General features: G+C 37.0%; 1 protein-coding gene across 1 annotated transcript in view; it reads right to left on the bottom strand.

The window, feature by feature from the left end:
• The window catches only part of pdcd6 (programmed cell death 6), a 28,074-nt gene extending 11,037 nt beyond the window's left edge, over window positions 1-17,037 (bottom strand). Inside the window, exons 1-3 of the mRNA XM_016244383.1 lie at window positions 16,845-17,037; window positions 13,241-13,302; window positions 497-541 (exon numbers count right to left, since the gene is read on the bottom strand). Coding sequence (XP_016099869.1) covers window positions 497-541; window positions 13,241-13,302; window positions 16,845-16,927 — 190 coding nt within the window. The 5' untranslated portion in view covers window positions 16,928-17,037. The remainder of the gene's footprint in view (window positions 1-496; window positions 542-13,240; window positions 13,303-16,844) is intronic.
• Window positions 17,038-17,188: the final 151 nt, after the last annotated feature.

Here is a 17,188-nt window from a genome sequence, read left to right on the forward strand (position 1 = left end):
AGTAATTTTCTATCAAAAACATGTATTATGTTTACAAATCACTGTACATTCATAACATTTTGCCCTGGATTTGAAAAGATTGAGTGCAGATACAATCCCAAAAACTATTTGAGATGGACAAAAAATTCTGAAAATGTATTCAAGAAAGATCACAATGTTTTGGAGGCCATGTGTATCCACTTGAAATGAGCTGAAAGTGATCACCTTATTCTAGAGTTAGGAATCATTACACACAGTCAATTATTATTGACTAAAAAAGCTCTGCCGATTTCAGTTGTTTAAGACAAAAACCTTCCACTTTCTGAGCTACTTCCAAGGCAGATGACAGCTACATTCTTCCAGTTTGAGCTGAAACAAGTGAACCTTTCTTAGAGAAGTGTGCTAATAGGAAACACTGCAGGTTGTCATAGAGCTCACAAACAAACAGAGGATTGAAAAAGAGAAAAAGACAGCATTGTCTATGGTTTTGTGAATCATAGAATATAACAATACTCACATATAATTGATCTAACAGTCACAGGGTTGAAAGGTGTCCATGTTCCTTGGAATGAAACAAAAACATATAACAATCAGTTTCCATATAAAACTAAATTATTAAACCAACAAACAGAAGCTTGACTCCATATGCCATCTGTAAGCCAAATGTTGATACATTTATGTCATATTCCAGGTTAAACCCAACATGAAATTACATTAGCAAAACATTTAATTTCTGCAGTGTGACATAAGTGAAATAGAATATTAGATGTTTGCCAGTGCCTGATTATTTTTCAGAATCTGTTAAAAGTGTAAAACAGACCTTTTCCACTGTGTGCTGTCTTTGACGTCAACTGCCAACGCCAACTTTGACGTTTTTAGGAATTACAAACGGTTTTATTAGTTTAAAACATATTCTTTAATATAACATAATATATAATATTCTTAATAATTGATATATATTATATAAGGTATCCTATATGAACTAGGGATGTTCATTTTAACCGTTTAACCAGTTAACCGAGGGTAAGAATTTTGACCAATTAATACAAAAAATGGTTTAAAAAGTAATTTAATTATTTATTTTTACATTTTATTATTTCATTCAGAAATAGACCTAATGCCGACGCGAAATGTTTGCAAACATTATAATAAACACTGTAAACATACAGTGGCATACAGGAGTCGTACAGTAAGCACGCGTAAGTCTGTTATATTAATGCGTGTATGAGTGCTCTTGATGCACTGATCGCACATTGTATTTATGCACAGGCACAGACATTTCCGTACATTCACGTTGTTTCCACACACATTCGCGATAATGTTTTGATTTGTCATGTTTATGTTGCTGTGTTTAGTTATACGGAATGGATTCGTGTACTGTAGTAGATATATGCAGCAGCAGGCGGTTGGTTTAGGGATTTTTTGACATCACCATGTGGTCCTGTTCGGTTATGCAACTTGACTTCTCTAAAATGTAAAAAAGCTATTTGCTGTTGCACTGTACACATACTATACAATTCATATATATATATATATATATTGCTTTTTATTTTCATATGTGCTTATATGGGCTCCTTATATCATTTGGTTCTTTGATGTCCTTTTGGAGTTCTTTTTTGGAATGAGATCTACATTTATCCTGAGAAAAGCTTGCAGAAAATACAGATTTTTTTAAATCTGGATTTACACCCTTCAATCTTTTGGTTTACTTTGCTGAATATAGCAAATGATGACAAAACAATTTGAAACAAGATAAATGGTCTATGCTTAATTTCATGAAGTGTGCGATTAATCACAGAAAAAGGGTGGGATTAATCTGATAAAAAAAATTGTATCTATTGACAGCCCTAATATATATATATATACTGTATATATATATAGCCTAGCTTTATTATGTTTTTCTCCGCTGGCAGAAGCACTGCAGGTGAGTGATGTGATATGATGGCCATGTGAATCCTCATGTTCTGTTGTTTGCTGCTTTTTGCACATGTAAAATTAATCCCCGGGAAACAAATGTTAGTATTTTTAACGGGTCACAGACACTTATCCTTTCTAATTTAATTCAATTCTAATTTAAAATAATCTTGTCAGTTAACTGTTAACAAGCATTGGTTGTTGGTTAGGAAAAATAACCGAAATGAACGTCCCTAATATGAACGAATGATTGTTATGCTGTATTATAGTGGTTACGTCAGCACTTTGGTCAAACTTTAATGTGTCTTTGTGGCAGTGTAGTTACACAAATAAGTATTTAGTTATCCCTTGATAACAACCGGTAAAAGCTGATAACACAGTCTCATCCGGGTAACTGAAGTTGGCGCTATACTCTTGCTAGGAACAGTATTTCTTTGTGAAAGATTTGCATTTGGTCAGGTAATAAAATATTAAAACTCAATTCAATATTATGTGTACAATTATTTAATTATGTCATCCTGGTATCACGGACTCACTCTCTCGTTTCAAACAAACGCAGCTGCTGCCATTTTGCAATGATTGTTTTGTACATTTTAATGGATTATAAGATAACTAACATACTGGTAAGATTTTAAAACAGTTTTGTCTTAAATCCATATCTTTTATTGCCATAATTATTTATGTGGTGAAATGTTGTGTAATAAGTGGTATGACTGCACCGTTTCCCTTAAATGTCCGATTAGTTTGAACTTGCCGCCTGCTAGCAACTGCTGTATTCAAGGAAATCATTGCGTTCAAATATTTCAACATCTATTTTGTGTCTAATTATTTACTTATGCGGCAAGTAGCCATGTAATAAGCGGGATAATGTACATCCAGCCGGTTGTTATCACAGAATAACCCCTTCAGGGTGTAACAAGTCCTGATCACCCTGTAGGTTCTGCGATAACAACCAGCTGGATGTACATTATCCCTTACTTGACAACATGTACTATATGTTTAATATTACAGTTTGGTTTGGTTTAGTGTTAGTTGCATATAATTTTGCAAAATTAGTGTTATTACTATAGTAAATACATGTAACAAGTGTAACAAGGACCAAATGTTACCAAAACATGCTGCACCTTTCGAAAGCACATGACATTTTGATACAAGATTATGAACACACTCTTAAGAATAATATGCAATGAGTAATTGTGCACAGTAAAACTAGGAACACTTATTCAATAGAGTCAAATTAGATTTCATATCATTTTTAGGATAGCCAGAGGTAACAACACAGCTGTATAATCCCTTTTTTCCCTCTTTGTAACATGTTCCTCTGTTCACTTACGGGCTCCTTTGGGCCTGATTTGTAATGCCTATAGGGAGTGGCATTATGGTCATAACATGAGGTAGTAAGAAAGACATGTCAGGTACGCTTCAATAGACACCCTTCACTGACCTTGAGGAACACGCTTTATAGTCTATATAGATCATTCTCTTATTCCAGCTCAGTGAACCCTCCCTTTCTGCTTTGGCTGAGAGAACACTATCATTTGTTTGAATATGCTTATCTTAGCACACCTACAACACACATTGGGCATGCTGGGGGAAACAACACCAGAAGACACAGGACTGAAACGTACAGCTGTAAAATAAAGCCATTCTTCTTGGCAATGCTGAGTCATGACCTGACACACTCACAGAGCGGCTATGAGAGAGAGGAAGGACTTGCACTGGTGAAGAACAATCAGGCAATCAGGGAATACTCATGATGCTCCTCTAGCTGGTGGGATGGGGAGAGTTGTAAACAGCCCAGGGAAGCAGGAAGAACAGAATAGAAAACAATTATGTTTGTAATGTTTTTTAAAAAGGAGTGTGTTCCTGCCAAACAATACCACCAAGGTCACCCTGGCCATATTAGGTAGGCTAATGGAAATAGTGGGAATAACATGGTGTCATCTCAGAAAGAGAATGGCTGCTAGTGGCAAGGACTGGAGAGGAGGCGGGTCTGAATTCAGGCACAAAGACGCCCCTATGTGCTGCACACTGGCTCCAGTCACGGCACTGCCTACTCCGGGAGGAATCATGGAAAAATGGCAACATTCACATCACTCCACTAGACAAGTACACAGCAGTCTGCCGCATACAACAACACTGCATATGTTAACACAAGGACTTCTTTTTATATCATATCCGAGAGTCAAACACAGCTGATAAAACAGCATTTTATGTTACAAGACGAAGCTTGAAAAAGATACAATATTATACTAAATCCAAATAAATGTTTTGCTACACCTGCCAGCAATTAATTATTTTAAAAAAATTACTGGATGTAAATACACATAGTATGTATTTTGTTTCGTGTTGCCCAGCGACAGTCCCAAAACATTACTGCTCTAGAGGAGATCTGGATGGAGGAATGGGCCAAAATACCAGCAACCGTGTGTGAAAACCTTGTGAAGACTTACAGCAAACGTTTGACCTCTGTCATTGCCAACAAAGGGTATATAACAAAGTATTGAGATGAAATTTTGTTATTGACCAAATACTTATTTTCCACCATAATTTGCAAATAAATTCTTTAAAAATCCTACAATGTGATTTTCTGGATTTTTTTTCCTCATTTTGTCTCTCATAGTTGAGGTATACCTATGATGAAAATTACAGGCCTCTCTCATCTTTTTAAGTGGGAGAACTTGCACAATTGGTGGCTGACTAAATACTTTTTTTCCCCACTGTATATAGAAATAAGTGAGCCAGGCCCCGTAGTCCTATACAACAAAGTCAGCCACAGCTAAACATGCATAACCTTTCCCAGCCCTGACAACAAGTCTGAATGCTTTCATTTCCATTTATGCTTTTTGAATAAAATTCATTATGCCCTGGTTATAATGCAACATGGCTGGAGTCAGTGAATTGAACAGTTGTGACCTAAATCAAAGCTGCCCACTAGGCCTGCATGATTAATCGAATGCGATTGTCATGCGCATTTTGTTAAAAAAAAGCCGGTTCTGTAATCAGCAGGAAATCATCATCACGTGCTTTCAGATGGAGCAGAATTTACTACACATAGCCATAATTCACTGACAAGATACACAAAAAAAATGTAAAAATCGCAGATGATTTTATTGCGCGATTCTGAAATCGAAGAAATCGTTCGCGATAATGACAGCTGTTTGCATAACTTCTCAGTGAACTTCGGCTCTGTGAAGTAAATGCTGCTCCATCTGAAAGCATGTGAAAATACCACATTTAATAACATATTTTTACTCATTTTAAATCCTTCTGTGAGATGATGTGGCTTCTTACACAGAATAAGACACGCAACATATTTCATAGTATTTAAGCAGTGATAAAGGCATTGCATTATAAATATACTTTAATTAATGAAAATTATAATAATAAGAACTCAGACAAACCATATATTGCCGTAGTTGTGTGTTTATTAATCACGTTGAATCAATGAAAGCAGTTGAATTTTCTGTTTATTCAGCTGCAGCGACAAGCATTTTCTGGGTTTCTTCTGCGAGGCGTATTTGGAGTTTCAGCGCGAGAGCGCCTTCTGGGTTTTGGATGGAGATTTACTGCTGATCACAGAACCGTGCTTCACTGAAAGATATACATGACAATCTTCTGTCGAATCGCGATCTTGATTCCATTTCGATTTACCGTGCAGCCCTAGTGCCCACTGCCACTGCTTCACTTACAGCAATGACCTCTGATATAAATCTATGTGAACAGTAGGGTTGGGAACCGATAACCGGTTCTTATTCAGAACCGGTTCTGTTTTTTTTAAAGAACCGGAACCGTGAGCAATTTCTAAGTTTCGTTTCCGAAAACGGTTCTGGTGCAAACGTGACCAAGCGCTGTGAGCAGCCTTGCGCCGGCGTTTCCCGTAATGGATGTCACAAACCAAATAACAGAAACGCTGCCCTGCCTCTTTAATTACGGAGCACATTGTTTCCCATGACGCGCACTCCACAGACGCGCTGTGTCTTTAACTGCCGAACACATCGTTTTCCACGACTGTACGCACACTCGCGTACAGTGTGATAAATGTGCATGTTGTTTTGTTGTTTTGTCTGACTGTACATGTACCGGCAGCACACAGCTCCTGCCACCACTAAATTACATTATATTTGTCCCATATTGTCATTAATATACATACTGACTTCAACTAAATAATTAACCACTAAATAAATAGACTGCTATTGTTATGCAAGTATGAGGGTTAGATTATTTAGTGTACAGGTCATTTCAAGAGTAATAAACAAAGTGATAGAAAATATTTTCATGCATTTTAAATGTTTAAAAATATGGAAACCACTCATTGCATCACACCATCTCCTGACTGCATTATTATTTGTAAAATAGGGGCTTTATGCAGTGTGTGTATACATGGTTATAAGTATAATATTTCATTAATTTAGGGAAATGAACAAGTGTCTTAGCCCTCAAGGGACTATTTGGCCAACCAGCTTATTCCTGCTTGAAAAGCAAAATGTTATTGATAGTGTAAAAAACATCAACTTTGAAGCACATGCATTACTCAGCATTACTTACTACCTTCCAGCAACACTACATTCAATTAAGGTAAAATAGTAAAAAAAAATTAAAATAGTTAATTTAAATGGAACCAGATCGGAACCAGAATCGGAACCAGAAGAACCAGAACATTTCTAACGATACCCAACCCTAGTGTACAGCAGTACTATGCAAGCACCTACAGCAGCATCGGAGAAAATCAAGAGTGCATAAATATGTTGAGCCAGCTAAACGACTGAGCTGAGAGGAGAGCACTTTTGCTGTAAGACAATCAAATAAAATCAGACACCCTGAACAACAATAATTAGAGAGAGAGAGAGAGAGAGAGAGAGAGAGAGAGAGAGAGAGAACTAACAAACTAAGAGGGTCAGCCAGTGGACAAGACTAAAGCAAGAATATTTTTTTATTTCTTGTTTATAAAAAATTTATTCATGTACTTATTTACTTATTGAGTAATAGATCTATTTATGTTTAGTTTATGTATTATATAATCATTATTTGCTCTTTGTTCATGCAATGGTCAATGCTTTGGCAATACTGTAAAAGCCATGCCAATAAAGCTCACTTGAATTGAATTGAGAGAGAAAGAACAACAGGAAAAAAGATTTAAATAACAGTGGCGACTTGGAGAATTAACAGAAGTGTTAGTTCAACATAATGATGATTATGTAATTTTCATAATCTATGGACACTGTTGTCAATAGATAATACATAAAGTGATAATACGAAATTTAATAGGATAGTAAAACGTCTATATTTTAATAGTAAATATTAAGTGTTACTAAATTTTAAATGTTTTACTGAGAAAAACAAGCATCAACTTATTTTTTTATCTATTTATTTATTTATTTATCAGTTTCATTTGTCATCACTGAGTTGCTTATTATGTATATCAGCATTATATATGTAATCCTGCTCTATAGATATAGTTTTCTGGGGATTTAAAATGATTATGTAAATCGATTTTAAAGGGGTCATATGATGCCCATTTTCCACAAGTTGTTTGATTCTTTAGGGTCTTATTGAAAAGTCTGTAACATAGTTTGGTTAAAATTTCTCAATGGTAGTGTAAAAAACACCTTTTTTACCCTGTCAAAAACAGCTCTTTTCAGAGCATGCAGTTTTGTAGCATTTTCCTTTAAATGTTAATGAGCTCTGCTGACCCCCCCCCTTTTTTCCGAGCCACTCTCTGAGGGACTGTTTACTAGTGATGGGAAGTTCGGATCATTTTACCGACTCTGACTTTTGAGTCTCATTCAGCAAAATAATAATAATAATACTAATCTTTTTTCGAGTCATTTCGTTCATTTTAGCAAAATATAATTAAAATGTTACGTGTTACTTCCCTAATACGTCTACTACTTACACAAACGTTGATCACACTACAAACAATACAAAACTGCTATAAGAAACAGAAATGATTAATTCATTGTTTACCTTCAGTCTATGATTAGCTCACCTCACCTCTTATCTGACAAGTCTTCGGGTTTGAGTCGTTCGTTCATCATGTGACAGCCCCATACACTTTAACCAATGCAGTCTGAGCCGGAAAGAGAATTGATTAGTTCATCTCTCAAGTCTTTCGAATCGTTCGTTCTTTTGTCACGTGACGTGACAGCATTGGATAGAGAAATTTGTTAATTTACAAGCTTCCTTACAAACGGGTGCATAATTATTATTATTATTATTATTTACTCTTACAAAATGAACAACCCAACACTACCGTTTACTTTTGCTGCATTCATCGTGAAACTTGCTAATTAGCACATTATTAGGAAAGGCGATTTGTAAAGATTCGTTAAAACCTTACACTCACTTATTCTGTAGGTGAAGCTGGATCACGAATGATTCGAGCGAACATAGACACATTTATGTAGATCGGGGGTGCATTCCCTTCAAAAACAAATGTAATCCACTGCGTATTCAGCGGCTCAGATGTCGGGAGTAAATGACGACTGCAAGGTTCATTATTACATCCAACAACAAAACACCTCAATCGCTTAGGAGTCATTCATGTCTACAACTGCTCCGGCGGTGAAACAATGGCGGACTGATGACAGCTCACTCAGGGCGGGTCTGAGGTAAGAGTCAAGACGCCTGCTATAGTGAAGTCAATCAAACTATCGTGGGAGGGGCATGTCTGTGTGACGTCACACATATCTGAGATCGGCTCAATTTGAGAAAGGGGTAAAGATTTGAGCAGATTTAAAAAAGAAAAAACACTGGGTGGATTTTTATCATTTTAGGGTGGTTGTGTACACACACTGCCAACACACATTTCAGTTCAAACTACTTGTAAAAGTGCATGTAGCAGCCAATGACCCCTTTAATGCACTTCAAGTATAAGAGCTTAAACATCTATTTTCAGAGCATCTTTGATTCAGCTTGGTAAATTCAATTCATTTACATTAGTTCAAACTGTCTGTTGCAATTCATCAAAGCAAAACTTTGATTCAATTAATCATTTGTGTTGTCACTGAAAATACATTCCCAGAGGTCTTTGCAATGTTTTTTATGTATTAAAAATGTTTTAGGTATAAACAGCAATATTTATTTACTAATGTATTTACTACATTGGTGTATATACAAGTAAATTATTCTCAAAACATGTTATGTGTGGAAGAAATGCCTTGATTATTTAAAGGGATCCTATTATGCTTTTTCACTTTTTCAACTTTAGTTAGTCTGTAATGTTGTTGTTTGAGCATAAAAAAGATCTGCAAAGTTACAAAGCTCAAAGTCCACTTCAAAAGGAGATATTTTATTTAACAGAAATCATTTTTCAAAAACTACAACGAACGACTCGTTTGGACTACAATGCATATTTTCCGGGATTTGTGATATCACAAATAACGACGAATGGGACGAGACCAGGTTGAGTTGCACTAGAGAAGGCAACGAGTGTTATCACTATGTCAGAGACACGCTAGCTTTCCCGAGGCAGACAAACTTAGAGTGGTTACAATCATCCGGGTTTAAATCGCACTCAAAATGATTTGTTATTGACGCAATATTTACACTTAAGCTCGCAGGCGGCTATGGTAAGGGGCGTAACATTTCCCGACCAGGCACCGAATGCTGCCAATCACAACACACACTGGCCCAGCTAACCAATCACAGCACATTTCGTATTTCAGAAGGCGGGCCTTCATTTGACTATTCGAGCCGTTCATGCCAGACTGGGAAGAGAGGTGTTGTAATAATGTAAAATATGTGAAAAATAATGTGTTTTTCAAACAACCTAGTATGAGAGCCTGTTCTAGAACACCCCCAAAACAAAATCAAGACTTTGTAAAAGAGCATAATAGGACCCCTTTAAAGATTTGTACTGTGTTTTAGTTCTTACGATAAATATTTTGGATCTACTTGAATCGGTTTGGTCAAAATTATGGTTTCTTGGAGAGAAAAAAAAACTGATCCACTTCAGAATACAATAATATGGAGAAATAAGGCTGAAAATTATTGAACGATTCATATACTGCAGAAAGATAGAGACATATTCAGCACATAAGTGTCAAGGTCAGATGCCTGGGGCGATTGCTGTGTCCCTGGTGTGCATTCAGAGACTCAGAACAGAGCAATGGACTTGAGCAGTGCTGAAAGGCTTAACCTGAGCACTGAACCACTATCTAAAGACAGGACAGCACCAGCCATACACTATATAGCACGTGGCATGCAATGTCTGTTTTCAAACCTCTGCAATACTAATGGTAGACTTCTTCAGAATATCACAGGGTTACAATGTTACACATTTGTATACTTCACAATACTGTGCTGACAAATATAGAGTATAGAGTATAGAGTATAGAGTATAGAGAGTGACAATGGTCTATGTGCTATAACACAGCATTGCACTGCAGCAGTGCTGACAGGAACATGCATTGAATTTGAGACCATTGAACCGTTCGGCTTAAACTCACACAGCCAGCTCTCAAGAATGATAACAGAGTTTCCTGCTAATTCTGCACCTCATTGAGATGAGCACTACATCAACCTTACTGCTTGGAGCAGATAACAGCTTCAGGCAGGAGCGAAAGAACTCCGACCCACTTTGCCATAGTGCCATACACTCATGATGCAGAATAGGCTGAGGTGGTATTTGACTAAGGCGCATTCCATATGTAAGGTACAATGTGATGTCCCATTACTTCTTTTAGCTTACAACAAATTTAGCTTGGAATGATAAGTAGCTAGTTTTGAATACTTCTAATGTCTGTACCCTTCCTTAAAGGGGTCATATGATGTGATTTAAATTTTTCCTTTCTCTTTTGGAGTGTTACAAGCTCTTCATGCATAAAGAAGATCTGTAAAGTTGCAAAGACTAAAGTCTCAAATCCAAAGAGATATTCTTTATAAAAGTTAAGAGTCAACCACGCCTAAAACGGCTCATTCTAACACGCCCTCACATGTCTACGTCACGATGTGGGAAGATTTGCATAACGCCGTCCAAATGTTCACGCAAAAGAGAGAAGGCGTAACTTTTATTCTCACTGTAGTATTGTTTTTGCTGTGTGTGTCCTTGTGAAAGCGAAACTACTTTATTTGGCCTTCCAAAAAATGATGATATCCGCTTCATCATGCCTAGAGCTTATCCATGCTGGTCGCTGAGGAAATACATCAACTTCGCGCTGTGGATCGCCGGATCGGCTTTCACTGTGGACGAAGTGGAGTCCAGCCCGGGGTCGTCACATATGGTTGCCACAAGCACGCCGGCCGCTCCTTCGTCGAATCCGCCGGCCTCCGCTCAATCTAGCCCGCCGTGTGTTTCGTTGTGAAAGCGAAACTACTTTGTTTGGTCTTCCAAAAGAGGACACGACTACAAATCAGTGGTTAAGTTGTATTTACAACACTGTTCCAGAACAGTTCAACCCAAATATTCAGATGTGTGCAGCGCATTTTGCGGAGGATGAGGACTGTTTCCTGTGAGAGTAGCCTACAATGCCAGTGTCTGTTTCTATGAAGTGGGACAGTTCCAACTTTGCAAGGACAGTCTGGCGCTTCTGACTCACAGCCTGTAAGTACGTTTATATATTTAAAGAATTTGCCACTGACGATTCAAATGCGAATTTTGAGCAGTGTAGAGTAGCACTTGTTGTTTGTCTTTTCCCAGATTACAAATGCAGACATGGTTTTATGTTTACACAGCGCGTTACGCAACGCAACGCGTAAAAAGACAGTATAAGTCATTATAATCAGTAATTATGTCCCCACTGGATGCAACAAATGCCTCGTTTGTAATGGGTTTTATTGTTTTTGTCTTGTTGCGCCGGGACACAGGGCATCCCAGTATGGTAAGGGGCATAACATTTCCATCACACGCTTGAGGTATTCGGCCAATCACAATGCACTGGATAGCTGGCCAATCAGCGTACACCTCGCTTTTCAGACCGATGAGCTTTGTAAAAATCGACGCGTTTCAGAAAGGTGGGTCATAGAGGAGCAACAATAATGTACAGTATGTGGAAAATAATGTGTTGAACCTTAAACTGCATAAACACATTGCATTACACCAAATACACAACATAATGTTCTTTTTAGCAACGTCATATGACCCCTTTAAACCAGTGATTTTAGTCTGCTCTTCCACAGACGCAATAGTATTTTAAATGTTTTCACTTTACAAAAAAACCTAACATTCCTCAAAATTGTGACTTAAGAAATAGCATCATGGGGGAGACATAAATGCCGTCCTGTGGTTCAGTGCTCAGGTCAAGCCTTTCAGCACTGCTCAAGTCCATTGCTCTGTTCTGAGTCTCTGAATGCACACCAGGGACACAGCAATCGCCACAGGCATATGACCTCGACACTTATGTGCTGAATATGTCTCTGTATGTCTGCAGTATATGTATCATTCAATAATTTTCAGCAAGGATGCATTAAATTGATCAAAGGAGGAGTGAATCACCATTGTTTGGGTTTTGGAATAGTGACTGTAATCGGCTGGCCGTCAGCATTGGTCTGCATCTTCTGGTTTGAATTGGCCTTTACAATGTTCCTATTTCAAATAAATGCTGTTCTTTTGAACTTTCTATTAATAAAAGAACACTGAAAAAAATTATCACATTTGAAAATCACAAACAAACCTTTAGCTAATGAATAGCAAATATCAGCTCACATTATATTTTGCTTGACCTCGAGGTCAAACAACATCATTTCTTTCACTGATCATTTGTTGAAAACAATTTTTTTAATAAAAAATAATATTTTACCCTATATATGGAAAATGCACTGAAATTTTCTGAAAACTCGAATAGTTATAGAACTATATAAAATGGTATTATTGCTAATTATTGCTTGGTTTTTCCACGAACAAGCAAATTTAGCAACAAAAGTCAATGTGGGCATCTTTCATTTAGCAACAATACTGTAAACATCTTCCCTTGTGTGGGAACAATCTTTAAAGATCATCATCATATAAAATGTGATCACTGATAAAAAAAAAAAAAAGACAAAGGAAAGATCTTTTTAGTGCAACAAAATTAAAGTATTTTTTTCCGTATGAAAATATCAGCGTGGCACATGTAAATTGTGCTAAATCGTATTGCCAAGAATAATGGTGTTGACAAAACCATTTGACAACTGTTACAGATAAACACTTACTGTGTACAAGAAACATGTTTTTCTGCTACAAAGAAACCTGGTTCCTTTTATTAATAGTCTGATATTCCAAAACTAAAGTTAATCAATGGAAACCCCACGCAATATTTATACTTCAGGGCTTTTGGTGAATATTTATCTTTCAACTCCAGTTGGAATATGTTTATTGATGACTAAAAAGTAAGAAAAATTGAAAATTAATGGAAAAAAATAAACATACCATTTGATAATGCCTGCTGAAGCTCTGTGTCTGATATTGCCCCGCTCCTGTCTTTATCTACCCTAGAGGAAACAGAAAAATGATTGATTATTTGCTAGCCAAAATAATGTAATTCATGTAAAAAACTTTTGTTTTATAGTGAATGACTTAAATACAATAACAGTGTCTAGAACTGTAATGAGACAAATAGGAAACAATTTCAGGATGTGGGTCTGGTCAAATGAAACTAAAAGTAAAAGCTTCAAAGCTTTCAGAGACTTCACAGACAGAGAAAAGATTCAGAGACTTCATGTTTCAAATGTAATACTGAAAAGGGTCCATTCATTTCCATCTAAACAGTTTTCTTTTCCTTTGAGTTTACATATGGCACATTTTAGAAAAGTGTCTTGGGAAGCCAGTTGATTTGTTCTTCTATATCCTCACATATTCATTCATAGGTTCATTTATGTTGTGAAGGCGTGGCCCCATGCTGATATTTTTATGATTAATTTAAGTCAAAGCATGTCAGCAATGACTTTAAAAGAGGGAAAGTTTGTCTCACGCTGAGCGGATTGACTATTTCTGCTGTTGGGAGTGTAAAAAGGAGACATTTCCGTTACAGGCCTTCTGAGCTGAATTTAAGGGAATGTTATTTGGTCTGTTTTGTAATAAAGAGATTATGGTAGAAAGGTAGAAGTTTTACCAAATCCTGTGCTACATATGAAATAAGCACGAAGCAATATGCCTTATAGCACACCAAAAAAAAACAAAAAAACAACTGTATTTCTAGGCAGCTGCTGAAAAAACTCCCAGAAAAACAGAAGCGACGGGCTAGAGAGAGGCCTCCTCAATAATTTGGACACCTAAAACCTTGAAAGAGAGTCTAGTCTGGGCCATAACCACAGTAAACTGTGAAAGGAATGTCTTGTTGGCTTGTATATCTAACAAGCCCCTGCACAACCAGGCAATATTTGAACTCGTGACTCTTGTTCACACAAGGAATTTTGAAACAACCGTCAACTTCACTCTTTATGTAGCGATTTCTGATAAGACATGGTTTGAGAATCACTTGAACTAATTTATTAGCTGAAATATGATCAGGACACCTGGGTCACTTTTTCCTAAAAGGAAAGTGGAAAACATACAAAATTATGTCTATATTTATCCCACTTTCTCTGAGTTTAGAGTGACTGGCTTTGGTTTTCCCAGTGTTTCAGTAACTGTAGGCTCTCAGATTGAGCTTTTTCCACTCAGTTCCCCATTATATCACAACGATCAGGTAGAATGACAATCATATACCACTATAAGTTTATGAGGTTTCAGACTGGGGTCTAGGGACCCTCAGAATGCTGCAAGAGAATACTAGAAAAAGACTAGAGAAAAATACATATGCGATTAAAATAAAACATTGTAATAAATAAAACATAATTAATTACACATAATACAACAGTACTATAGTGAACAGAAATTTAATTTGTAACGTAAATGTAATGAATTGTAACAGAAACAAAATATTTTCCAAATAATACTTTAATTTTACATATATCATATTTGCGGGTCTGTGGCTTCTAAAAGATTGAAAATCCTTGCAACCAATTATGTACCAAGTAGGTCATATACATTAAAAGTAATTATAATCCAGCCATAATATGACAAGAGTTCACCTTGCAGTTCAGTATTGTCATGGAAACTCTAAAGTGATAAGCATACTCACAGATGACTCACATGTAATGTACAGATCAACACTGGTGACTCACTAACACCTTTAGACATTCCCGAGTCACATGACCAAGTGACAATCCTTCTTTTGATATTAAGAATATTATGTTGCTAGGTTACGGAGTTGCATCTGTTTCTGCGTTTTGACGGCAGTGTAATGCCATAAGGGGCGTTTATACGAGTTCTTGAGTTCAAAACGAAAGTTGAACTACTTTTAACTTGACAAGGCATCTTAAAAACGCAACGCATGTGGCGCGAGACGTTGACAACATAGCGACGCGACGGCCCGATATGTTAGTATTTGTAACGTTACATAAGACAACAATAAAAAAAATGAATAGCGCAACTAGAACGGAAGAAGAAAGCGTCCTGTAAGAACGGCCCTTAAGAGCAGTGTTGGGGAAAGTTACTTTTAAAAGTAATGCGTTACGCCAATAAAAAGTAACTAATTACGTTACTTAGTTACTTTTTATGGAAAGTAATGCGTTACGTTACTTTTGCGTTACTTTTCAATCTGGACAGGGCTTGCTTGTTTGTTTTTAAAATAAAAAAGTACTATTTTTGGCAAATATAAAAGCCTTTTCACACCAAAAGTGAAATGAATAAGCCTCAGGCTGAAGGGAAAGTGAATTTACGCATTTACAGTAGAATGCAGAAGAAGAAATTTCAACACACTTCAGCAGTAAAAAAAGACACACAAATGTTCGTCTACAGTAATTTGTGCTTATTAGTACGGTTGAACTGGATCATCGAAGGTCAGAAGCAAAGACATTGGTTAATAGAATGGGATTAAATACATAGAGTATATTTGTGCTGTTTAACATTTAATTATTGCAGGTTCGCGTCATATTCTGAGTTGCATTATTTTTATTCATTTTGAGGAATACTGAATCTGGGTGTGTTTTTTTGTGAGTGAGATGAATTAATGCATTTTCATAATTATTTTAGAATTACAGTAACATCTTCTGATTTCTCTCAACATGGGGACAGGAGAGCTGTCAGTCAATAAATTGGGGAAAAAAGGAACTTGCGTTACTTATTTGAAAAAGTAACACAGATATTCTCTTGTAAATTAAAAAGTAATGCGTTACTTTACTAGTTACTTGAAAAAAAGTAATCTGATTACATAATTCGCGTTACTTGTAATGCGTTACCCCCAACACTGCTTAAGAGTCAATCCTCTGCAGTATTACATAATTTATTGCTATATATGAGACGAGCAACTTAGTTAAACCAAAACAACTCACTCTCTGTTCACTTATATGCGTGAAAAATAAGATCGTATGGCATTCGAAACTGTTCAAAACTACGCAAATGCACATCCGAGTTCATCTCAAATGCTCAGTTGAAACAGAATCCGAGTAACTGGTTTGAATGGCGTAATAATGAAAGTCAGACGAGAAGAGGCTGCTATCGGCTGAAAAGCAATCGAAAAACGGCGGAAGTAACTACAAAATATTACAGACATTTGCAAGCTATACAATCCTCTCTTAAAGTTCCCCAATGCATTCTTAGTTAAACCAAAACAACTCACTCTCTGTTCACTTATATGCGTGAAAAATAAGATCGTATGGCATTCGAAACTGTTCAAAACTACGCAAATGCACATCCGAGTTCATCTCAAATGCTCAGTTGAAACAGAATCCGAGTAACTGGTTTGAATGGCGTAATAATGAAAGTCAGACGAGAAGAGGCTGCTATCGGCTGAAAAGCAATCGAAAAACGGCGGAAGTAACTACAAAATATTACAGACATTTGCTTTTGCAAGCTATACAATCCTCTCTTAAAGTTCCCCAATGCATTTCGTATCTACTTGTACGTGACTTGCAAGATCAAGCTCTCTCCCGCTGCGCTTGTCAAATCGACAGGCGTTCAAATGCGGAATCCGTGGTCGTGTTTCACTCACCTCTGAAATATATTCCACAAAAAGCCCTGATCCGGCGGCGCGCTGTTATAATGAGGTGGTCTATACTGATTATGGTAGGCCATGTCCTCTGCTTGCCCCGCTGAACGATCAAATGCGCTCTACGAGCAGCGAAATCCAATTTGCCTAAATCTGACTCTAAAAAATTCTTCACGCAGAGGCGCGGCTTGTGAACCTCCCCTCTTATCATTAAAAATGAGCAGACGTCACACGGGACCGCCCCCTACGAACTCTCCCGGGGACTTTCCGCTGTTTTGATTGGCTCGTCTCATGCCAGCGCGGACTGTTTGCGCTAAATGGGCGGAGCCAACAGTCTGACTAATGGA

Source organism: Sinocyclocheilus grahami, unplaced genomic scaffold, assembly GCF_001515645.1.
Source record: "Sinocyclocheilus grahami isolate Dianchi unplaced genomic scaffold, SAMN03320097.WGS_v1.1 scaffold716.1, whole genome shotgun sequence".
Lineage (NCBI taxonomy): Eukaryota > Metazoa > Chordata > Actinopteri > Cypriniformes > Cyprinidae > Sinocyclocheilus > Sinocyclocheilus grahami.